Here is a 25575-nt window from a genome sequence, read left to right as displayed (position 1 = left end):
ACACAGAAAAGATGCAGATCAGTTTCTAATTTGCAAGAAAATGAATAAATAGACACAGCTTAGTACAACGCTGATAAGTATTAGCACATCCTATACATTGTAAAACATGAGTACAAGTCAGATAAGCTACATGGACGGGATAGCAACTCCGTCCCAGAACCAGCAAGATGCACTCTTTTTAGGAGCAGTGAGTGAGAGAGCCGAGGCGAGACATAAGATCCCCGACCATGCACTCACAGCAGCAGTTACATGTATATGTACACAAACAGCATAAATTATAGCAATAAGAAGCAGAATGAACGAAGTACCCAAGGGCGACTTGTTTCTAAAACTAATAAAAAAAAGTGGTCGTGCATCTCTGGAAATGTTCCAACACCGTGTCGAAGGAAATCCAGGACAGTTGTGGGAAAAACTAAAAATAATTCAAGCGAATACAGTATTGAGTATTGGCAAGCAGGACAACCTTCCTGACAACTGCTGAATTCAATGCTAGGACCCACCAGTCTGGAGACAGGCATAGTGGTAACAGGGAACTCATGGCATGGAGTAGTTTGTGCAGGACTGCTATTAGTCCAGGGTTGCCACCGCGACACACACAGACACAGGCTCTCTCTCTCTCTCTCTCTCTCTCTCTCTCTCTCTCTCACACACACACACACACACACACACACACACACACACACACACACACACACACTCACATATACACACATTCACACACGCGGGGTGCTTGGCAAAGAGCATCCGCTGTCCACACGTGCAAGCCCACACGAGTACACCGGAAAAAGATAATCATAAATCTGCGACACAAACCCTGTGATATTGCAGCACTTGATTGTCGAAGTTCGGTGCCATTGCTAGCGGTAGACATGATCAAGTTTGATGTTCTGTGCTATCTCTGTCTCCCAGCGATCGCCGTTGTTCAACAGCTTCTCTTTGTTGTAGAGCAGCTCCTCGTGCGTTTCTGTGGAGAACTCAGCGTTGGGACCCTGGGTGCAGGTACACACACACACACACACACACACACACACACACACACACACACACACACACACACATGCACGCACACACACACACACACACATGCACGCGCGCACGCACACACACACACACACACACACACACACACATACATGCGGGGAAAAGGTAAAACAATCAGCAAGGAACGAGCAGAGAACGAGACTGTAACCAGGAATATGTAGGTTGAGTCAAGGTGACGTTGACTTACAACGAGTATGAGATTGCCATGGCATGATATGAACCAGTCAGCCTACACTCTTGCCTTCATGTATTTAATAGACCGTAACGTACTGCGAGAGCACCTCAGTACACCAAGTCTAAAAGGTTCTCACACCACACAAACGTACATGTAACAAGTTAGTTGGACTCTGCCATACGATTTTCCTTTCCCCGGCTGTAAAACCAAGATGGGGTGCTCTCGCGAGACTTTAAAAAGCACCAGTACTACAGTCCACATGTATGTGTGGCTGAGTCAGCCAGTACATGCAATGTGCAAGCATACCTGGTGTAAGCGACCTCTGGGTTTAGCGACCACCTGCTCTTAACGACTGTCTTTCCATGCACCGACAGCTCTACACACACACTGTGGGACCTGATTCTAAAGACCACCTGGCTTCAACGACCGCTTTTGCTTGCAGCGCGGGGTGGTCGCTTAAACCAGGTTAAACTGTATACTGTTGTGGATATGGAAACACGGTGAGAAGTCAAGCGGCCACGGGGCGCTGGCCTTGCAGCGGTGAGCACGCATACGGCACACATTCATACGGCTCGAATGCGTGCCGGACACTGCTGGTCAATGCTTGCAGCATGTACGCGAACTATAGAGGATACGCAATGACGTCAAATCCGCCTTATATGGGAGGTAACCGAGTGGCAAAATGTCCATATATGGGTTATTAAAGCGTGTACAGAAACTCCATAATATGGAAGAATTTTGAGTGGCAAACGGACAACGTGACGTGTATTGCACATCCTCTTTAGAGCGCGTATGCACTAAGAGCACCGACCCCGGTCATTCCACCGGATTTCAATGTCCAGAACATCACTTGGTCAACTCCAAGATTGTTTGTTCTCAACACACCACTGTTCGGCGTCCGACAGCACATACGTGTACAGGCAGAACATTTAGCCGGGCAGTAATTTCATCCAACTCCAAAGAAAGGAGGTTCGTTCGGTTGAAAATTTAGTCCATGGACCATAAGAGTGTATTGAAAAGCTGGACAAGTCGACATTAGTCCGGCGTTTAATTAAGTCCAAAATCTCCCTGGACGAAAAAGACGAAATTAAATTCCAGACGAATATTTCTGCTTATAGAGTAGTTGACTCTGGTGGAGAGCCAAGGATTAGAAGAAGAAATGAGGACCAAGGAACTACAAGTTACGCTATAATGTCCACTAACACCACCAGTCACTTTACAATCAGCTCATACGGTAACATTGCATGGCACTGACCAACGGAGTGGAGTACGCATCCGAGGCACGCTTGAGCTGATTGCCAGTTAGGTGTAGAACGTCAGTATTGCTGGTCAGTGTCGTGTAATAATATCGCGTGAGCTGATTGTTCAGTAACTGGTGGTGTTAGTGGACAATATAGCGTAACTTGTAGGTCTTTGGTCCTCATTTCTTCTTATCGAGTAGTTTTTCTTCTTACGGAAGGCAGACCAGCGCACCACTCTTCGGTGTCCGGCAGCACTTAATTCGTATTCTTACTGAAGGCAGACCGCGACTTACCTCGACTATGGCGTCCACGGGGCAAGCTTCCTGGCAGAAACCGCAATAGATACACTTGGTCATGTCAATGTCGTAGCGAGTTGTCCTCCGACTGCCATCTGATCGTGGCTCAGCTTCAATAGTGATAGCCTGTGGTGAAGAAATACGACATGAACACAATCATGAACAGGGCTAGTAACAACACAGATGATAGAATGGGGACTGAGAGTGCAGACAGAAAGAAATATAAAGACACAATTTAGAACGAAAGAGTTAGAACAGCTGTGTGTGTGTGTGAAAAAAATGAAAAGACCAAAAATAGGGATTCACTGGCCAGAAAAAGTCACTCCAAATAGCTGTATGTTGTAGACCAGGCTGAATAGTGGCGGTCAATTCTTCAGCCTTGCAAGCTGTTGAATGGTGCAATCCCAGCACAAGTTGCTATGGCTTCTGCCGTAGCATTGCCATCATCGCCTCCGGCGATGGGTGTCAAAGGTCAAGGTGTGTGTGTGTGTGTGTGTGTGTGTGTGTGTGTGTGTGTGTGTGTGTGTGTGTGTGTGTGTGTGTGAGAGAGAGAGAGAGAGAGAGAGAGAGAGAGAGAGAGAGAGAGAGAGAGAGAGAGAGAGAGAGAGAGAGAGAGAGAGAGAGAGAGAGAGAGAGAGAGAGAGAGAGAGAGAGAGAGAGAAACGGACAGACAGAGATCAATTCAATTTCATTCATGAGACTCATTCATTCTCATTCACTAACTTTGCATTGTCACATCAGATCACCAGCTGTACCCAAGGTCCACACATACCAGTGCTGAAATCATTGCACCAGGACAACTCAACACAGTGTAGATACGGCCAAACCTCTCTAGAACGAACACCAAGGGACCGGTGGTATTTGTTTGCAATAACGGGAGTTCTTCGTATCCATACTCTATACCCAGTGAATACACAGTGATTGATCCAAGCGGGTTACGGATACTAGTTCTTCTCAAGCGAAATGCTTGTCTTGTCAATGTTCTTCGTAACCTCTTTAGTGCGAGCGTCGTACTAGTACGACGCACACGAGTTGTGTGTCCCACGCCTGTCGCACTAGTACGACGCTGTACAGTGAACCTGCATCTTATAGTCGTGGGGTCCGAATCGAGTCCCGAGTGGCTCGTTCAAACTATTGTAACTCAGTCAATACTTGGTCGATTCTCCCAATCGAAACATGTATCTGCAAGAGAAAAGTCTCAGCTAGCGATAGAAAAAATCCCCGAAGCGATATGACCACCAGTTGTTGAGATATGCGACTCGACACGACAAATTTCAAGTAGATTTCTTTGTGCAGTCTGCAGAACTCGTTATTTCCATTTTGGATCATTTTGCGCTATCTGCTGCCATGGAAACCAGATTCAAATGATGGTAGTGGATCTCGGGAGTCCTCATAAAAATAGTTGAGCTCGATACGAGCAAGGAGACCGAAATGGCAGCTGAATACTTGAGCTCTTTTAGTCTTGGCCGTGCTCAAGTCTGTCGAGCGTGTGGACAAAGTTTGCCAGACTGTAGCACAGGGTTTTGGTTTCGCTCTGAGCTGGGTTTGACACCATTGCATTCCTCATCTTGAGACCTTTCCAGAAAGCTCAAGATCGTGGAATTCGCCCAAGGGAAGGTAAAGTTATCGATCCTTGAGCAGCTAGTACTTTCATGGGGAAATGTGACGTTTACAGGTGTTGACGGGGGGGGGACGCTCCGGTAGTATCGTGCTAAAGAGGTTAACGAGGGTTCACCGTATATTGGGGAACCTCAACTCCAACACTCCAAAATGCAGTCTCTTTGCTGCATAAGTCATTCACAATTGTATCAAGTGTTTGAGTTGATATTTCAAAGTTGGACTATAGCTTTGCGCGCTGTTTGAGTTGAGGTAGCCTAATGTGTAAACGACTGCAGTGGAGTCTGCGAGTGATTAGAAAAGTTTCACCGTATACGAGGTGATTCGCAATTTTTGGACATGTCGCAATTTTTGGACAAATCAGTTAAATATGGAAGTAGAGGCCTCCTAGTCGTTGTGCTTTCCTTGGTGGACAAATCTTTGACAAGAGTGTCTTCGTGTGGTCCTCACGTTTCTTCGTGCCTATTTTTTGCGGCGAAAACCGTTTCTTTCTGGGCGTTTTCTTTACTATTCTTAGGTAATGTAGTGGATAATTTTGAAAATTTCGATTAAATAACTAATGATGGAGGATTCCGTCGACTCTACGTCGCATGACGGAGAGAATTTCGACATGGGGGATGTTGTATCCCTTCCATCAACCCCAGGGACTACGTCTTCCACCTCGAATCTGCCTGGAAGAGTCTCCTCGCCTTCTCAGCCGGTGCGTTTGTCGAGGGGTTCTGGTCAGGAGAAATCTCTTTTAGCAGTGCGAGCGTTCCACTCACCTGGCACCAGTGAACACTTCCTAACCAAGAAGGACGCAGCGGCTAGTTACGGCGTTACCCCTCCACTCTTTGCGAAATATGAGGAGATGAATCACACTGGAGTGCTCTCCTCTGTTCTTGAATATGACATCCATGAAAACCCTTGAGTGACCCTTTAAAATTGTGTGTCAAAGCCTTGAAGAGCTTGCTACGAACGGCCTGTCATTAGAACTCATATCAGCCGGTCTCATACAGTCATAGGCATAGCCCTACCCCATTTTCATGTCCTGTGCAAGTTTTACTTGTCCACGCCATTGCAGACTGCTGCTAGATGCTATTTAATTTTGTTGTCCAATAATTGCTCGCATTGAAAAAGCAGTAGAAAAGGACACCTCTGATCAGGTCAAGTTGTGGCCGCACACTTCAACTCTAGGCCTTCAGGTGTGTGTGGTGGTGGTAAAGCATAAGTGTGCCAATAGAAAAGCAAGAAAAAATAATAATTTATTTTACAAACCAACATAATGGGGTGCTATTTAATTTGAGTGTCCAAAAATAGCAAATGACCTCGTACCCAAAAACTAACCTGTGCTGGGCAGATGGCCTCACACAGCTTGCAGGCAATGCAGCGCTCTTCGCCGGTCGGGTAACGCCGCAGAGCGTGCTCGCCGCGGAAGCGAGGGCTGAGCGGGCCCTTCTCGATCGGATAGTTGATCGTCTTGGGCTCTCGGAAGTGGTACGACAGCAACACCTTCAAGCCTACGCAGAAACAGACAGGGCGGAAAGTTAAAAGCCATACACACAACCCATGCTGTAGCATCACTGCAGAAATGTCATGCCAAGTCACTTTGCATGCAGCAGAACGGGATACTGAGGAACAGCAGCCCAGCGCAGGGTTTTCCCCCACACAAGAGCATTGCACTGCAATCTGGATTGGTGAGGAGCAAGAACACGCTAGGGCAGAGCGCCGGGTTGCCAGCAGTTTCTTGGCAGGAAAGCCCGCATCACGGAATCATACAGTCCATTCAACCAGAAACTGGCACCCTAATTTCCGGGTGTCTCGCACGCATACAAAAAAGGAACGGATATTATTACAGGTCCGCGCACAGGACAGGTCAAGAACCACTTTTCCGCATCCGTGGCACGCCACCAACCCATGACCAGGCGACAGATGCACATCCTAAAAGGTAGGGGGAGGATATATCACATCCACCAACCAGAGCCTGAAGGCCAAAATCCCATCCGATTATCACTGTCTACACGAACTGCATATTTCGTAAAGCATTTAAGTTTAACCCTTTATGTACTGAAAAAATGTACACAGGACTGAATTTGATCTCGACTCACCTCAAATTCTATAAATATCCGGGTCATAACTTTAGTCTCCTTTTGACGATTTTTTCAATCTTGGGCTTCCTGGAAAGCTCGTCGCAAGAGGAACACATTGAGCCCACGCTTGCCACCACGAAGGTCAAAACGCCAGCACTACAGCCCAGCGTTTTAGCTGCAACGCCAATATTCCGACAGAAGTCGTCTTGCATCAGCCATTTCGCTCTCCTTGCTCGTAGCAACTAACTGTTACTTCAAACAAATTTCACAAACTGCCATGAGTCCGTTTGCCATTTTGAACGTGTTTCTATGTCACTGCATGCCCATAATGATGGGGATATCCCTCATTCAAATTTGCGCGAGCGGCTATTGAGCGACATTTGCCGCGATTCGACTTTAGAGCTACGTAACTCTGGAACCACACATCGGAGCGCTTCAGTGATTGTTTCAATGGACAGCTGGGAGTTTTCTCTTTGACCTACATATTTTAGTTTTCGGATATAAGGCCACCCTTTGTTAATTCATTGTTTAACGTCCTTTTTTTCGCGAAAAGGTACGCGGGAGGGCGGAAAAAAAACAAAAGCCCATTCCAAAAACTGGAAACCCCAATCAAACATTTTGACCAGTAAAGCATGTGATATATACAATATTTCTGGGTCTAACGGCACTTGCAGGCATAGAACAACACTCTTTGATGGTACATTGGAGCACATGCCTGATGAATCCAACAAAACAGGTACATAGCATGGAGTTAGCATGTCATGAATTCATTACATCTGGATTTTTACTAGGACACACACCGTACGATATTTAAAAGCCAACAAAAAAAGAAAAAGAACACAAGACAAAGGCATGCCCGGGAGGCAAGATTATAAGTTTAAGGTCATGATCGGCACACTGTGAAACTACACAATCATGTATTTACAACTTCGCATATTATTGGTACTACTACTTTCTTGTTTTTTTTTCCAGTCTGAGGCAAAAAGGTACGCGGGCGCGGACGTTAAACAACGAAAAAAGAAAGGGTGGCCTAACCCAAGAATGACTGAGTTACGATCGATTGAAATTTTGAAAAAGTTTCGATCCCAGGGGATCGAAAGTTGTACAGTCCGTACACAAAGGGTTAACACAACCGCACCAGCAGCTAGTGCATTAGCACGCTAACTACATTGCGGCAATATGAGGGAGGGGACCCAAAGGGACGGGAGTTGACTAGAACCTGTGCAAGGACCTTGGACACAACAGTTTCAAGCTTCACTAGGCAAAATATAAAACTCAGCTTGCCTTGTTTGCTTGCTTGCTTGGCGTTCCTGCGGATGCGGAACACTGGGCCTTTGGCCGAGTCTCACGCGAACCGTGAATTTTTTTGCCCTGTGATTAACAGCTTTGGTTTGCGAGCTGCCCAAAGGCCAGCGTGCGAGGAATGTTGGACTTTGTGCAGTCACTTCGCAGCAATGTGAAAAAGCAGATCGCTCGACGCTCGTTGTCACACCGCAGATGTGTTACTGCACAGGGCATTGTACTCTCCTACAAAGCGTTACTCTCGTCACCTCAGTCTCCATTGTGTTTTCGCAGGGGAGAATTCGACATGACTGCCGGGCCATACAGGGTTTGGGCACAGGATTTGTGCAGTCAGGGGCGTCGGAAGGTACTTCAGGGTGGTACGGTCAGCCACTTGAAGTACAATTTATGCGTGGGGTTGGGGTGGCTCCAATGAAACATTTCGAAATTTAGACCCCGGATCAGTGCTTTTGTATTAATTCACAGGATACCCGGGACAAAGAGTGGTACGGTCAATATAGTAGTGACCGTTGCGTGCCCGACGCCCTGGCTGCACAGTGGATGTATAATTTTCTAAATGGGATCCGGGCCGACACAGTTTACAAGAACACCACAAGTGATTGGAGAGAATGCACAATAGCACACAGGCCCACTGGTGCCTGGTTCTAGTCCTGGCAGTGACAGTCGATGTCTTCTGGGCCCCCACCCCTCTTTCACCTACCTCAAAACTTATGCAAAGAAATCAGTTTCTTTTTGCATTGACATGAAGAAGTGGGACATTTGAACCCTTCTTCTAGTGGCACTTTGATGTGTGCCTACATGTATCTGTGGATCATGATCATCACCCTATCGACCACCTCACCTTCGAACATCTCCGTGGCAAAAGCGTAGGCGGTGAATCTTGCAGCCACGTCCGTCATATCCTCTGCTCTGCAGTCCATCTCGTCAATGTTCACCGAATCTAAAATTCATGCAGACGGGCAATACGATGCGGACGCAGCAATAACGCATTACTAGGGACGGCCAGTATTATCTAGGGAAGATTGTTGCCAACAAGCGCTTACAATATCCCTTGTCCTTTTGCACTTGCACCGATTTCGTGGTGCCGGCTGCGCTCGCCTGCGTTCGTCGCGCACACCAAGTACTAGTCGCTGACGACAACCAGCCATTTCGGGACGCTCCTGGACACACGCACACAAATGAAGGATACAAACCGGTTTGTCATAGGAGGTCTAGGTTGTCGCCGCGTTTGGCTTTCCTCTCCAATCTCTTTTGGGTTACCTCTCAGCGCTGCAGCACTGGACGAGGCCAGAGCGAACGCCATTTCTCTGGTGAACGATCGAACTAACTTTGACTTTGAGGGAGACTCTCTCTCCCCTATCCTACGCTCGATCTACTCGATATCTGCACTGTAAAAATATAAACAATTATTATTAATTTTGAACGCCACTTTTTCTGAGTACCGGTAGTTTTCAATGCAATCCGTCTCGAATGCGTTCGTCACTTCACTCTCCCTGCATGCACTGCAACTACTGCTAGCGCTACACTACAGCCTACACTCGTAGATCTACAGACTGTCAGCACAGACCCTGTGCCAGTATCCATCGCTTCTTGACTGCCACTCTACCATGTACAATCATAGTCATAGTCATTCTGATGCAGTAGGCGATGCAGGTATGTTCGATTGGGCAAATTCTCCACTGGAGAGTTTTAATTTTAGTATATCTAGCGATACGAGAAACGGAAGAAGGGCTAGCTATCATAGTCAGTCGGGGGGGGGGGGGGGGGGGGGGAGGAGAGAGCTGCAAAGAAGATGGCAAGCTTTGATGGCGAGCACTAAAGTAAAGTCAAGCAATGACTATGACAGCGTTCAGTAGGTCACAAACACATAATGTCATTGTTCTTGGGTGACCAAGCGGAAGATGAAGCCGCGGAGAGGAGGATCATGCGCCAACATCTGCCACCTACACTACGGAGGGTCTACCTCTTCCCAATATTGACATCCTCAAGCATCTGGGAGTTCGCTTCAGTGCAGACCTAAACTTCCGTCAACACTACCTTGACATCAGCCGCAATTCAAGCAAAGAGTAAGCCTACTTTGTCACAGTGGCACATCGTCTTACACCGCAGGCCATGATGCTCCTCTACAAGTTCTATGTTAGACCTGTGATTGAGTATAGTGTCGTAGTGTGGTCCTTTCGCCTTCGTTCAAGCGACTTGACTGAGCTGGATAGAGTCCAGGCCAGGTTTGCAAGATCCTACCTTAGGAAACGCAAAATCCGAATCGACTTTAATACACTCGGACGTCTCTTATCCGGGCACCTTGGGACCGGGCATTGCCCGTATCTCAGATTTGCCCGTATCTCAGGATAACTCATCTACCGTGTATCATATCATTTTTGAAGAAGTTTATTTTGAACGTATTGCACATGTTCAGGATACAAAAGGAACCGATTGATAAAAGTGTGTGAATTACATAGGCTGGCAGTGAAAAATAAGCACTTCCACATACGAAAAAAAGTTCAAACCCCCCAAATTCGAAGCATTTGTGTTCTAGGAGCTCAAGCTGAAGGTGCCCGGTAGAGAGACGTGCCCGTATCTGAGGCGTCCGGATAAGAGGCGTTTGAGTGTACACCCAAGCAGGATCTTAATAAAAAAGCTAACATTGAATCTCTTCTTTACCGCAGGCAGTTTATAAGCTTAGTTACCATGCACAAATTTATTTTCAAGTATCGACGTTGCCTAGCTTCATTCCATTTCAATATCACACAGAGTGCGAGACGCCCAAACAAAATGATTCTCCCTAAAGCAAAGACCACATCAAAATCGTTGTTTCTCTTCCAAACCTCCCTCTTATGGAACTGCCTCCCACCAAGACTAACTGCAGAACCATCCATTATTGTTTTCAAGAATGAGCTTAGCAAACTCACTTGCAAACATAGTGCTTCGCTTTCCGGTATGCCCACGCCATGTACATAACCAGTGCTGCCAAACCGTCCGATTTTTCGGACAGCGTCCGATTTTTGAAGGCTCTTCCGAAAACCGGTCCGAAAAGGGAAACGTCCGAAAAGCAGCCAAAATGTCGGAGATCATTACTTTCCTATGCAGAAGTCCTGTACTTTCACTTTTCAGCGCAACTGAAGGCACAAATCACTGTACATTTGCTTCTAAAAAGACTAGTGCTTGGCTCTGGAAGTGCAAAGTAACATGCCTCGATCAGGTTGGATGGCATGTACGCTGACAGTCTGTACAGAGTCAGTGTGCGACCATACTCATCATTACAAAATTCATGACAACTCCGGGGTTACCAAGGCAACGAAGCGAATTTTTATGGTGTTTTAGGCGATATTTTGAATTCTCTGTTAAAAAAATTGCCGAGGAGAAAAATTCGCACATGTGGCCAGCCTTGGCGGTGAAGGGTGTTCGATTTGGGGCGAAAATTATTTGGCAGCACTGCATACCCCCCCCCCCCCCCCTGTGTGCTCCCCAACGCATTCACGCTGCACAACTTTTACTTTCCACTACTTTCACTTTAGCTCATACATCTACAAGTACACCCTTCAAAGCGGTGAACCCCTTGATAGGCGACAAGCCTCTGGGTCATCCTAATAAAGATATTATTATTATGAATGGCCGCCGGGACTCGCAGAGGTGCACCGTGCCACGTCACGAGTCGTTGTCTGTAAAACACCATGACAAAGCATAGTTCACCGAATCCACAGTAAAAATAAAAAAGTAAAATCGGGTGGCACGTCCCGGCAATACCACCGGCTAAACAAATTGTGTTGTGAAACACAACCAGCTTCGGACGTTCAGTCTCGCTTGCGCCAGGCCACCACCAATGATGCCTGGAATCCACAGTAGTCAGCATTTACTTTTCTTCAAAGTATCGGCCGCAAACCGTCCAACGCAGCCACTTACACAATGTGTAAGTATTGCAGTGCTGGAGCCTTGTGAGCCGTTTCACACATGGCATATATGAAACCTCACAAGGCTCCAGCACTGCAATACCGGTCTCTTTAATCATGCGGCAAATCAAATCAATAATAATTATTATTGATTTGATTATTATGTTGTCCACGTGGAAAACATAATAAGCCCATTGCGCATTACCAAATATGGAAGGTATGAGTAATGCATGTGAGTACGCTGGGATCAGCAGTGCACTGTTCAACACCCCCAGACGACCATGCCCAGGTGGCTGTGTGGGGTGGTTCGTGGTACAAACTACGTCAATGCGCAATGGGCTTATTGACTTTGCAGTGAAGAGACCGTTATCATGGGAGCGTTGGAGTGAGGTTTCATGGAAAGTATTGTGACTTGGAAATATGATTAATAAAGAAGACGAGTGGACCCCACTTGAGCTGGCCCGTCGCTTGTATGTTCAATACAGGGATGACGGCCCGGGCCCCGGTCTGCTTTCCTTGGAAATACTGCAATTTCACAAATTTTCGGTGTACTTTTATTTTCGGTACTTTCGGTGCATCTGTTTCATACCTAAAATTTCAATACACCGAACAAACACTAACACACATAATCCGGTAGGGAACTGCTTGGATTAATTTCCAGTGTACATGACTTGTATTGTGGAATGCACTCCCAGCTAAGATCCATTTGTGCTCAGTCTGCGCTGCACTAATTCCACAAATCAATTCTTGCTTCCCTAGGAAACCCCGACTGAAAGGTTCTGGACCTGTGGGATTGCCTGACAAAAAATAGATATTAATAATGTAAGTCTGAAGAAAAATGTTGAACGGTCTCTGCTGGGATGACAACCACACCATAGCTCAGTGGTTAGAGAATCGCTAGCTACAAGCGAGGGTCCCTGGTTCGAGTCCTGGGGGTAACAGTCAATTTTTTCTTCAGACTTTTCCCGTTTGTGTCTTTCCCTCAAACTAGTCAAAATAATAATGTTTCCACACTACACAGCAGATCCAAACCGAACAATTTCCATTAGGGGTCAAGGTTTGGGGACTTTCGGCACGGGGCCATCAGGAAACAAAAGCAAAGCAACTGAGAACGCCGGTCAGTTTGTACCGTTCAAATGATTTCAGTTGCCACCAAGACATGCTCCGGGCCTTTTCATGGCCGAACTCGTCAATTCAAATGCATTCGTGACTACCCAGCTCGGATCGGGGGTTCCCTGTAACGAGACGGCAACGGCTGTAGCTGTAGGGCCTTCCCTATCAAAACAATAAATTCTACAACTACTACTACACTGTTACAGCCCGGCTCCTGGATCAATAAAATCAGACCATTGGTCGGTTGGAAAGCTGAGCACAATCATGCACGTGCTCATAAATAGGGCCGCATCACGGTGGAATACGGAAGGTGGTTATCCCAACACTAGAGCTCGCACTTTCCCCGTCGACCTGACTTGACACAATTGGCCCGGAGTACAGTTAAAAAAAATACAAACCGCAGCGATGGGGCCTGTTTTATGGAGTTTAATTCTCATCCAGGAGGAGTAGTAGTGAAGTATTTGTCGGGCCGGTAATGGCCACAAGTTTTTCCCCTCTGTAGCATGCTGTTAGTCCTCTATTTGCCCTCATTTCAGGAGAAGAATGACCACATAATGTGTTAACATATTTTCGGAAATTAGCGCTGGTCTTTTATTACCGCCTGTCTGAAATAAGTGCCACATCACTTCGGGGCTTTCGTGTGGATTTTTCAAAATGGATGACTTTTTAGGGCTCACAAACTAGTAATAAGCGCCTCGGCCAGTCACATGAATATGGGCCATTCACACTACGCCCAAAACGTGGCGTACGAGACGTTTTCGTCCGGATAGCCATGACAACATGGAACGTGGCGGGAAAATCGTACCCTTGATACGAAAACGTGGACGATGTATCCAGACTCCTGTACCGAGGTTCGTTCTGTCGTTCCCGGCAGTTGGTGTCCAAAAGAAGCTGTACACACAGCTGTACGAAAAGCGTATACGTGCCTGTGTGAATGCACCGGCATGAAAACGACGTCTGCCAGTACATCGTATTCCAAAACATGACGCGTATTGTAACGTAGTATGAATAGCCTATTAGGGAGGTTTCGCTCTACGTAATCACGTATGAAAATCCGTATGTTGTACGCGCCGGGGAGCGAGGGCAACTTTCATACGTAAATCTCCCTGCGGATTTCCGTAGGAAAGCTGTTTCCTACGTTGGGTCCTCCACAGGACTTTTTGAATTTTTTTTCGCATTTTCCGGATTTATCCATGATTACGTTCAAGCTGCGCCAAACACAAGGTACTACATTCCATTCATTGGAACCTGGCACCCTAACTTTTTAGTGTCTCCCGCACATACAGTGCTGGCATCTGAAATCCGACCCCTTTAGCGGTGCGTTCACATTCTAGCGGTCTCTGTTTCCTAGTTTTATCATCCCGTGTTGGGTCTTTGCGGCGAAGTGAGCGCACCGCTCAGGCCAGTCAGGGGTCGGATTTCAGTTGCCAGCACTGTAGTTGTAGATAATGTGAAAACAACAGTACATCCTGCATTGTGCGACCCGTGCAGTTACTCCTTGCCGCATTTGAGGCCAGAAAAGTCCAAGAACAGGGAAATTCAGCCAGGTTCACAAAATTAGGACAGGTATGCCATGGCAAAATGTGTGGAGAAGCAGATCCCAAACCCAGATTTTTGAAATCAATTTTTTAAAGTGGGTTTTTGATCCCCAATCCGGCCCAAATCGGACTTTCAAAAGCCAGCGGGACTGTAGGTACAGGTACACACCACGTGGAAAACAAAAATGGAAAACAAAAATGGAAAACGCGGTTCCAGTCTGTGGTGCATGCGGTGGGCGCATGCAGCCAGCGCGTCTCCAAAGCAACAAGGCATGCTTAGCAGTCGTGGAGAAATCCCGTAGAGTAGGCCTTGGCGGATAATGCTCGAAAAGGTGGCAGATTCTGCTTTTTTTGCACCGAAATTGGCAGAACCATACAAACCTTATGGCGGGCAATTCCTCGAATTCTGCTCCATTTCTTTATCCACATACCAAACATGCATGAAGCTTACCAGAAAAAGTACCGAATTCTGCCATTTTTTCTGCCGGCATTATCCGCCAAGGCCTACCGTAGAGTGAAACCCAACAGCGCTTATTTTTTACATAATTATGAAAATTACTTGCAGTTCCTACGTTAGTTTCTTACGTAGTTCCGTAGAGCGAAACCACCCTATTGCCGAAAATATGGTATGCGCACTCAAGTCTAATCTGATTATACACTGCATGTAGTGCGACCTGTGGGTTGACTTATATTATCACAATGTCCCCAAGGCTGAGTCATGCTTCACCGGTCACATGTCCACCAGTTGGACTCCATGATGCAATGGGTTCGTGGACTTGGCACCCCGAGCTGACATTTGTACAAGTATCTGGCCAAATATGGAGATTCGCATGTACTTCCACACTTGGGTGAGTTTGGGTGGGGTGTGAAAGCATCCAGCAGACCGCTGCACCCTCTTGAGAAATGTGAACCGGCATGTGGAAGACCTTGTGCACATCTGGTGCCCTTCAATGCCCAGCCGAGTCTTTTTTTTTTCCTTTGCCAAGTATTACTTTACTGGTTATGTATTCTTGGTAATACTGATACTTCGAAGTAGTTGCTGCGCTTCATTACACAGGAACCAAGCACATTGGGTACTGCACTTGCCTGCGACCCGAGAGGTCGCGGCTTCGAGCCCCGCAGTCGCACGTCTGACTGCAAAATCCCCACGACGCAGCTCACCAGATCCATGCATGGGTTCTCTTCACTCAGTATAGTAGAGTCGAGAGAGCTGCAACTCCCGGTGCCGAAAGGCGGGCTCATGCCCCTACTGACATGGCTACTTCCCCTTGTCTAACCCCCAAGACGAAATGATAGTATATCTAGTAGCCGACTGGCCGAAATAAAAAAAAAGAAGTGCTGTTGAAAAGTAACTAATTATTACTTAGCAACTATGGTGCGAAAAGCGCTATCAGACCTGAGTATTTGTGACTACGTGTAGAACTAACCTTTGTAACTACTTCTGGTGCATGTAATATTATGAGAGGTAAAGGCAGTTGTTGCCTTGAAGTAACAGCGAAATACCACACTACAATTGCAATGCCAACTACTTACAGTCGCACCTTGTATTGGCGTTGTACTCAGTATACTACTAGTGCGCTGGCCGTAGACTTCACTCGTGCCCGTTGAGCTGTCCACATGGTTTCCATTTCCGCACTCATTTGCAGGCGACCACGCTCAGCAAGTAGGCCAGAAACGACTCCCGGATCCTTGTTGCTGGTTGTACTTTAGACTGCATCCGCAAAAGGACAGCACTTCGCGATCCGCAGGGGAACATTTGAACGCAGCATGAGCAGGCAGCCATACATGTCCCTGTTTCATGCCTCTACAACCACTTGAACCAGCCATTGCATTACCTAAATCATAAGTACTTTTTGTTGCAAAAACAAACACTTCAATTATCTTCTCGTTCTAGGAAAAAAGCAACAGACGTCGGTCCTCATTGTCGATTGCAGTTTTGGCTTCCTTTGGAGAATGTCACTGGAGGTTCCGGGTCAGGACGATAAGATCAAGAATCCCCTACGAAGATGGCAGAGCAACGCAAAACAGGTAAGGCTCTGGTTGACCGCCGGCATTCGTCAAACTCTTGTCTTTTTCATTGAAAAGTTCAGATTTTAGCTTAACAATTTCTGCAAAAATACGAGTTTGATGGCCATGTTTGAAGGTTCGTGGTTGTCTGCCGGGAACGTTTCGATGATTCTGCCCTAAACGCTCGTCCTGACCATGGCGTACGCATGAAGTTCCGCAGAAGGCCGGTTTTAGTAGGAGGATTTTTCCAAATCCCTACACACGAAGCTTCATCGGCCTCTCGGCCCTGCTGCTCAAGAAGGAATAAACTGAGACTTTCCTGTATGCGAAAAAGGCCTGCTTCTTCTCAGCGCGAGCGCTTCCGCTGAATGTCCGAGTGACTCTGAACTGGTAGCTCGGACTATTTCCCATCTGCCTCTATTCCCGGGCGTAATCTACTCCTGTCTTTCTTCCTGTAGTAGTGCAACCTGTACGTGTGTGTTGCATTGCTCCAAGACCAGTGTAGTATCAGTTTATGAGCGAGTGTCGTCCGTCTGGGTATTTTACCTGATGGTTTGACGGGGATACCTCGACCAAGTATGGAAAAAGAGCGAGATGCCAGCCCATCGAGGTCGGAGAGTCCCGTCACGCCGGAAGTGAAAGTGCTGGACGAATTTGGACAAGCCAAAGAAGACCTGTCGAAACGATGGTCGACAGTTTTCATAGGTCAAAAGTGCCCCGAGTGGCCGGCAAAAGAGAAAATCAATGACTCGATTATTACAGCCATTGAGAAGCTGGATCAAGCCAGGGAACAGTACTACAAGGAACGACTGCGTTTGGACTGCTTGGAAAGGTTGTGCGATGCGATGAAAGTTGTGCCAGTGACGACGTTTATGGATCATAGTGTTTCCTCTGGGTACTTACATCATCTGCAGTCGAGCATGGCCTCTCTGGGTATCGAAGAGCTCACTCTGACCGACCTTGACTGCAAACGCCGCCAGACATTCTCTGGCATGGGCGACATCAAGCAGCAGAACGCTGTCTTCAACCGAATGAGCCAGCGGCGCAGCCGGCGCTTGGCCAACTCAAACACGGCCAGTGTTGGCGGCAGTGGCGGTAGCGCCACTCGGGCAAGCAGCCAGCCACACTCGGTGGCCACGGCACATTCCCCGTCCATAGGCGGAGTGAGACCCAACAAGTCCACCGGCGATGAGCGGCAGCTGATAGTCAAGGACAGTTCCGATGCGCGCCGACTATCATTAGCAAACTACTTTGCCAGCAAACGTGGCGCGTCTGATGAACAAAAGCCCGATGCAGCCCCGCGTCTCAAACCCAGTAATATGCGCAAATCATTCAACAAGGTTAGTTGGTTTAGCGTTGATAACGCGCATGCAGATGCACGTGCGCGTCTCGTGCCAGGCATGTGCATACATGGACACACACACATGCACAAACACACACACACACACACACACACACACACTATACAAATCTCCCTCATTAAACAGGGCTCAGCTGACTGGAAGCTTGGCTTCTGTCCGCAGGCACGCTACACCTGCCCCCGGAGCCCAAATAATCTTGGGAGACTGCACCAGTGAAGCCGACCTTGTTGCAAACAATAACACGCTGCTTGTCTGACTTACTGGTCGGTGCATTGAACAGATCATGCACAACCATAGCTTCTGCTTAACTCCCTGCGGCTTGCTGAGTAACACAGGGTTATTGGATGACACACTAAACTAAGAACGTTGACAAAGAGGACATACTGTGATAAAGCCTCCTTCCACTAGTAGGATGTTGACACGCAGTCCATACTGCGATAGAGCCTCCTTTCACTACATACTTACAGGAATAGGGAACTCTCTTCAGCCATGAGCATTTGCTTCTCTTCACTCAACATTCTATGGAAGTGCTGCATTGTGCATGGACATTCATCATTGTTAGAGAGCAGTCAGGTTGGATGAGCAATAGTCTAAGAGTGTGACGTGGGAAAGCACTTATGATATCACTGGAGTGACTAGAGAGGGGTGGCGAAGTCACGCTGTCCCCGCGCTGGATCTTTTGCGCTATTTCCGAATGACGTCTGATTGGTGTTGTTTGATGCGTTGCAAAACGGTGAAACTTGTCACCAGAATGCCACCGGGTATGATAACCAACACCTCTTCCTCCATTCTCACTTCTGCTATGATTCATGTCGCAATGTTGACTGCTATAAGCATGTCCTCTATGAAGTGCCTCAGGTGGTGTTGATAGCTTGCTGTTTGTTTTGCACTGTGTCAAGTTTGTCCTGGCCATAATGAACTCCATGTTCCGTGATGTAAACTTGTGAAGGTGGAGAAGAGTGCAAGGTCGAATCTGTGCAAGCTCCTGTATGTCTTCTCAGCCTTAAACGATGATGGATTTCTGCAGCAGCACGTGTGTGTGTGTGGGGGGGGGCATGTGTGTGTGTGTGTGCGTGTGTATGTGTGTGTGTGTGTGTGTGTGTGTGTGTGTGTGTGTGGGTGTGTGTGTGTGTGTGGTGGCTGTGTGTGTGTGTGTGTGTGTGTGTCTGTCCGTGCCGAATGAACTGCTTGCACCAGCAAAGCCAGTGTCAGTCACTCAACGCATTTATTCACCATGATTCTCCAGTTCCTTAGCATCCTCCACATAACTGTAACAGATACTACAGCAGGTGGTTCCCCATGATATTCCCTGACCACTTCCTGTGGTCATGAATGCCAGCTGCTGTGGAAAAATAACAGCCCCAGCTTGCACTGTGTTGTACATCGGCCTGCTCAATACATTTCCCCGTGCACGATACTGGAATCTGTTCACAGTTTGGCCTGCATCTGTGCTGTGATGGTGTGCAAACTTGCGAAGTCTTCGTACCTCTGTTCCTGTGCTGTGATGCCAGGTTGGGTGCAGCAATGCCTGGGGGCCAATGTGGATAGCTTGCTGTTCACCTAACACTGTGTCTAGTCTGTCTGTTTGACAGCGTTTACAGTTTACTTCATGTGTAGCAGTGTTGCAGCAGTGCGAGATAGGAAAGAGTTTTGCAGTGTGGATATAGACCGGCAAGCTCTGTTGTAGTGCAGATTTAGACCCGCAGGCTTCTTTGTTGTGCAGATTTCGATCAGCAAGATTCCTTGCAGGCAGCAGTGTAGAGTTAGGCCAACAGGCTCCGTTGTAGTGTAGATTTAGATCGGCATGCTTGTCTGCAGTGTGGATTTAGCACAGTGCAGGACGATCAGCAGGTCAACTAGTAGTTTTTTTTGCGTGTGTGAGGGGAACAGTGTCATAACCCATACACCGTGTTTGTGTGTGGAGCTCATCCTGAGGGTGGCTGCTTGCGGCCAGTTTCTATGTTCTGTCGGTTTTGCGTTGGGTGTGGAGCGGACGTGAAGCCAGTCATTGCTGCTGTGGTGGCCATTGTTTCTCTGGTCTCCGGTGTATGAGTGGTTTGCTTTGATGTTCTCTCGGTGGTGGTGCTGGCCACTCGGTGGTGGTGACTGATGTGGCTGTTGTTGGTGTAGTCTCTACTTGCACCCACTGATCTCCATAGTGCTGTTGGTGACTGATTTTTTTTATATTTTTTATTCTTTACTAGGGAATTCCCAACAGGCGTCTTTGCCTTTTTACAGGGAACCCTGATGTGGCTGTTGTTGGTGTAGTCTACTTGCCCTCACTGATCTCCATAGTGCTGTTGGTGACTGATGTGGCTGTTGTTGGTGTAGTCTCCTCTACTTCCAGTGGTCACACACACTCATCTCCGTAGTAGTGGCAGTTGTTCTCCTTACCTCCTGTCCTGTGCTGAACTCTAGTGTGTGTGTGTGTGTGTGTGTGTGTGTGTGGTGGTCATCTCTCTTCTAGTTCCCTCTCCTGATTGCTGCTGGTTCACCTGTGTGTGTGTGTGTGTGTGTGTGTGTGTGTGTGTGTGTGTGTGTGTGTGTGTGTGTATGTGTGTGCGCGTAGCTGTATCAATCGGGCAATCTGCACTCAGCTGGTGTAGCTCCTGTCACTGCTTCTGCCTGTACTCGCGATCTCCAGCGGCGGTACTTTCGTTCTTGTTGTTGTCAGTGGTTACTGGTGGAGTTGTTGTCATTGGCTACTGGTGTAGTTGCTGTTGTCACTGGTGTAGTTGTTGTTACCGGTTGCTGGTGTAGTTGTGGTAGTTGTTGTTGCTCACGTTCACTACACCGCGCCTAGCACTGCGTTCTATATTGGCTGACGTACGACTAGCATGGAGAGACTGGAGAGGTTGGATAGCACCGAGGGCAGTGAGGCTGACAGTCGCGGCTACTTCAGGTCAAAATGGCAGGTACATGTACACGCTCTCTACACTGACACTGGCACTGACAGCATGACAGTAGTCATACACATATGTACATACAGCCCGGATCATCCATTCGCGCTATGATCCAAGCTTGCAGCCTATATCAATCTTATCGTCTGAAAATTGTAGTCAAGTTGCTGTCTGATGATCGGTTAAAACCGTGAAACTCAGAGTTACAGAAGAAACGCTTTTGATCCCTCTCATGTGTGTGTATGTACATGTGTGTATGTAACGCCCATAACCACATTGGTCGTAGGGGCTTTGAATTGTCATTGGCAATAGAAGAAGCTATGTGTACACGTGAGAATTCAAGTCGGTAGGAACAGTGCAAGCTCTCACGTAGAGAGCGACACACAATTCCCCAAGTATCGCCGAAGTCGCACCAACCTCTTCTTCACATTATGTGTACACGTACACGCAATAATAAGTGGATGGAAACAGTGTTTTTACTTCGAGTTTCGCACACTAATCGATCATCAGAAAACAGTGTTTTTACTCCGAGTTTCGCACACTAATCGATCATCAGAAAACAGTGCCGAGTTTCGCACACTAATCGATCATCAGAAAACAAGTTTTTCATCCTCTTATTATTGTTTGAAGTTTGAACTAGCTCTGCCTTTCGGTATTGAGCGCTCTATTGGACAGCCCAGGAACCTCTCTGCTATACACGTACGCGTGTAGAGAAGGGCAAATAGAACCGTCTTGTCATGGCTCTGAGTTGTACGCACAGGCCATCGGTATACAGCACTGGGAATGGCTTTCGATTCATTCTAGCCGTTGACACTATGGAGAATTTCAAACAGAATTTCCTCAAATCTCATACGAGTTTAAAGAATTTAGCCAAGTCGGATGTGGCCCAATGTGTGGAGTAGCAGGTCCAAAACCCAAATTATATATTATCAGCAATAACACTTTTGAGTCCAAATCCAGAGCAAATCGGATTCAGCAATCCCCACAGCTCGATCATTTCTAAATAGACTGCAGTAAAGCAGCTTCACCACGACATGGCATCACATTGTGATGAATGCTTGTCAGGAATGATTGCCCCATGCATGGAGCTGGCATGACATATATTTCATGCTTGTGGTAATCTGTGCATTTGTATGCTGCTGAGCTTTGTGTGTTTGTGTGCGTGCGTGTGTGTACGCATGTGCGTATGTGTGTGTGCGTGTGTGTGTGCTGGTGTGCATGCGTGCGATTGTGTTCTTTCTACCATCGCTGCAGAAAGCAGCCTCTTTCCTCGGCCGCAATAGTACGACGAAAGTGGACATCGAGCAAGATGGATCACAGAAGGTACACACGCCGCCCCTGCAGAATGAGGGGCATCGCATGCGATCAAACTCGGAGAGTGCATCGCGCATTACATCAATTATGCCTGCGCGTGGTACTGCCAGTAAGGGGATCAGTGGGAAGACGTCGCTGACCTCCCTGGCCGGCAAGGACACTCCCAGCTTGTCACCGCTAGCCAAGTCGGAACGCAATCGTCCAGCCTCGTCACCAGCTTCGTGTGAAGAGATATATGGAAGTGACAGTGGCAGTAAAGGCGAGGTGTTCTGCACTTCCTCTCAACACAACACCGGGGACGAAGACGACATCTGCATTCCACATACCAGGTCCATGCACCGCGGCCAGAGCCGATCGCTGTGCATGGAGATACCGGTGGCGCTGCAGGAGCTGCCCAACGAACAGCTATCTGCCGGCAGTGCTAGCGCCACGACCAGCACGACGAGTGCGAGCGTAGGTACAGCGCCTGCTGCTGCTGCTACTGGTGGTGGTAGCAGCAGTGTGACGACAAGTCGCCGAAGCAGCGCTGCTTCAGCCAACGTTGAGCTACCGCTGCGCCAATCCGCCGGCCCGACCGTATCCACGAGCAGTGCGGTGTCCGTCGACAGCCCTGCATCCACGCCAATCTCCGAACAGGAAGACAAGGCCGACCTGGCTCGCGCATCTGGCAAGTTTATACGCAACTCGCTAGGCTCCGAAACCTCCGTGAGCATTCCACCGTTGGAGGAAGGCATCGAGACCACCACCTCTGCCCCGTCCTCGCCCAAGTCCGACAAATTCACCGACAGACCTGGACCGGATCGGTCGCAGCAGCCGTCAGGCAAGTCGAAGCCGTTTGTGCGCTCAACGAAGAGTGTCGGCTACTCGCTGGACGAGGATAACACGCAGCAGAAGTCGCGCGACGTCCGTAAGGTGAAGCTGACCTCGCGGCCCACGGCACCTGCCGAGACGGGCAGCAACATTCGCGACGAGAAGTCCCAGGTGCTGCTGGAGCGCATCAATACGCTGACGCGCCGCAATCGCATCATGTCCATGCGCCGGCGCGGCTGCAGTGACACGACCGTCAACGCCATCCTCACCGCCGAGTCCGTCGGCACCATGGACTTCACACGCATGGCCATTGCCGGCTTTGCCGACGGCGAGAAGACGTATCGCAACACACTTCGCACTGTCTACTTCGTGAGTATCTATGTAGATGATACTGGCAACCATGGAAATTTACATGTATTAAAATTCCGTGTCAGGGACCTGCCAGGTTTCAGGTGTAATCCAGAATAAGGTGACCAGCCTACCCTTCATATACAGTGCATACTCTAGTGCCTTTTAGGTGTGATCTGAATTTGGGTGCCTGGTTTTTCTACCAAAATCACCGAAATTAAAGTTACACCGAAAGTAACATGTTTTCAGTATGATAAAGCATTGTGTAACTAATTTGTGTTTGATACTAATTCGTTGTTGTCATCTTCAGATGAAGAGGGCAACATCGTCAAATGAAGAAAAAAAACAATTTCTACTTTGATGATGTTGCCGGCCCTCATCTATCGGGTACTCATTTGTCCACTTCTGTCACCGACTACTGGGAAAATCTGCCCTACCCGGACGCCCTTGGTGCAGCGGGAACTGTCCTGACATGACAGTGTTGCACTTGATCCAAAGATGCAGCACTTTGGTGAATGAAAATTATCCGGTCAATACAGGCTTCCCCTTGGTGCAAGGTGCAAGGTCCGGCAAACACAGGTCTTACTGCATGTAATTACTAATTAACAATCAGTAGCACAGTCTTGGTCGCTAGTATTGTGTCCACTCCAATTGTCCTCAGATCAGACGGCTCTGGTCTGCGGGCAGTATATCTGACGCACTGTGTATCTGACGCACTGTGTATCTGACGCACTCTGTATCTGACGCACTGTGTTTGTCTGTTTGCTTGCAGAACTACTGTAAGCCGTTGCAAGCGCTTGCCAACACATCGCAGCCGATCTGTAGCGCACACGAAGTGGAGACGATATTTCTGAACATGGAGGATCTGTACTCGTTGCACAATGCCATAACGTTGTCTCTGGAGCCACTCGTCAACTCCGACTTCCAGAGGTTGACCACTCTGCCGGACACGTTCAAAGTGTTGGTAAGCTGAAGCTGGTCCCCTTTTCGGGGCAGGGGGGGGGGGGGGGGGGGGGTGCACGGCCGCATACATGTATGTGTAGGATGGCAGGTGTGTGTCATTCATGATCATTAGCTGACCAGGGGCGAAGCTAGTTCCCCTTTTAGGGGGTTGGGTGCACGGCCGCATACATGTATGTGTAGGATGGCAGGTGTGTGTCATTCATGATCATTAGCTGACCAGGGGCGAAGCTAGTTCCCCTTTTAGGGGGTTGGGTGCACGGCCGCATACATGTATGTGTAGAACGGCAGGTGCATGTCATTCATGGCCATTATGTGCATGCTGAGCCGACATGTAGGTCGAAATCTTAAGGGGGGGGGGGGGGGCACGTGCCCCTGTGCCCCATGCAGGCTACACGCCTGCTGACTGATAACAATAATAAATATCATGGTTCGCGTGAAACTCTGTTAGACCGAGTTTTCCGCATCCGTTGGAACGCCACCATTTTTCAAGAAGCAAGGCACAGATGCAGCCAAGTGGCTAACTGATACCAATCCTCAAATTCGTGGCTGGCAGCACAGTCACTCATACTGGCTGTTCAGCATTGGTAGGAACGCCGCCACATTCAAACTAACTTCCTGGAGCTAACAATTAATAAGAAGCCTTGTGCAGTTTGTCTGCTGCTGCATATGGAGCAAAGAACTCTTCATTGTGGGAGACTCTGCCGGGTTTGGGAAATTATGAATACGTTCCGGGTGGGAGATAGTTGCGTGCGCGCGCGCGTGTGTGTGTGTGTGTGTGTGTGTGTGTGTGTGTGTGTGTGTGTGTGTGTGTGTGTGTGTGTGTGTGTGTGTGTGAATTGTCCAGACGTAGAGTGTCGAAGATGATGACATACCTTTGGTGCTTTGGTGTTTTTCAGCAACCTTATTTGCAAATATTCTCTCTTTTTCTTTCTCTTCTCTCTCTCTCTCTCTCTCTCTCTCATTTTGTCATGCAGTTGCCCCGACTTGGCCTATACAAAACGTACAGGAATAACTTCCACACAGCGATAGAGACCGTCGGTCGACTGAGGGTGGAAAGCCCAGCCTTCCAATCGTTCCTCGATGTAAGCTTGCACTTTGAACGGGTGTCTCTTATGCCGTTATTTGCCAACCTGCCAGAGTCAGTGGATCACATGATATCGACCGTATTGATTTCCCTGGCAACAGACATGATCACCTATGTGCTGTAGCTTGATTGGGAACATGTGGGACTGTGGAAGAATGCCCCGGACGTACCCGGCATCTATCCCGGAGACGTGCAGTCTTGGAGGCTCATATCAAGTGTCAGAACCGAGCATGTCCTATCTCGGTCATTTGACCTTGAAGAGTGAAAATGCAGTATTATGTTCAGTCAACCCTGCGAGTAATAACAACTCGCGAATAGCAACAATTCGCAAACAACAACACTTTTCTCATGGCCGATCGAGAGTCGTTTTTCGCAAGGTTGTCTGTACCCCTCAAGAGCCATACAAATCTGTACTCCATGGCCGAGGTAGTGTACATGTACGATGCAAGGTGAATAACACAATAGGCTGGTATCTGGTATGTTGTGAATCTATTACTTCACTCCAGAGT

The 25575-nt window shown here is 48.0% G+C and overlaps 2 protein-coding genes across 4 annotated transcripts in view; one reads left to right on the top strand and one right to left on the bottom strand.

Moving 5' to 3' along the window:
• Nucleotides 1-12: 12 nt before the first annotated feature.
• Nucleotides 13-9136, bottom strand: LOC135828832 (NADH-ubiquinone oxidoreductase subunit 8-like). Its single transcript, XM_065341263.1, has 6 exons — nt 9002-9136; nt 8785-8901; nt 8583-8681; nt 5697-5869; nt 2751-2879; nt 13-989 (listed from the first exon to the last, which is right to left on the bottom strand). The coding sequence occupies exons 1-6, from the start codon at nt 9042-9044 to the stop codon at nt 858-860; spliced, it is 693 nt and encodes a 230-aa protein (XP_065197335.1). The 5' UTR covers nt 9045-9136; the 3' UTR covers nt 13-857.
• Nucleotides 9137-16150: 7014 nt separating this feature from the next.
• Nucleotides 16151-25575, top strand: part of LOC135828817 (active breakpoint cluster region-related protein-like) — a 35277-nt gene continuing 25852 nt past the window's right edge. The window contains exons 1-4 of one of the 3 annotated variants that reach the window (XM_065341246.1): nt 16151-16307; nt 21802-23040; nt 23792-23983; nt 24957-25064. In XM_065341246.1, coding sequence (XP_065197318.1) covers nt 16233-16307; nt 21802-23040; nt 23792-23983; nt 24957-25064 — 1614 coding nt within the window. In that variant the 5' untranslated portion in view covers nt 16151-16232. Of the gene's footprint in view, nt 16308-16606; nt 17627-19263; nt 20563-21801; nt 23041-23791; nt 23984-24956; nt 25065-25575 lie in introns of those variants that run through there. The other 2 variants (XM_065341244.1, XM_065341245.1) reach the window with 2 other exon arrangements.

The sequence above is a fragment of the Sycon ciliatum genome, chromosome 12, assembly GCF_964019385.1.
Source record: "Sycon ciliatum chromosome 12, ocSycCili1.1, whole genome shotgun sequence".
NCBI classification, from domain to species: Eukaryota; Metazoa; Porifera; class Calcarea; order Leucosolenida; family Sycettidae; genus Sycon; species Sycon ciliatum.
Note: the sequence above shows the minus strand (reverse complement) of the source record. Positions and strands in the feature narration are given on the sequence as shown.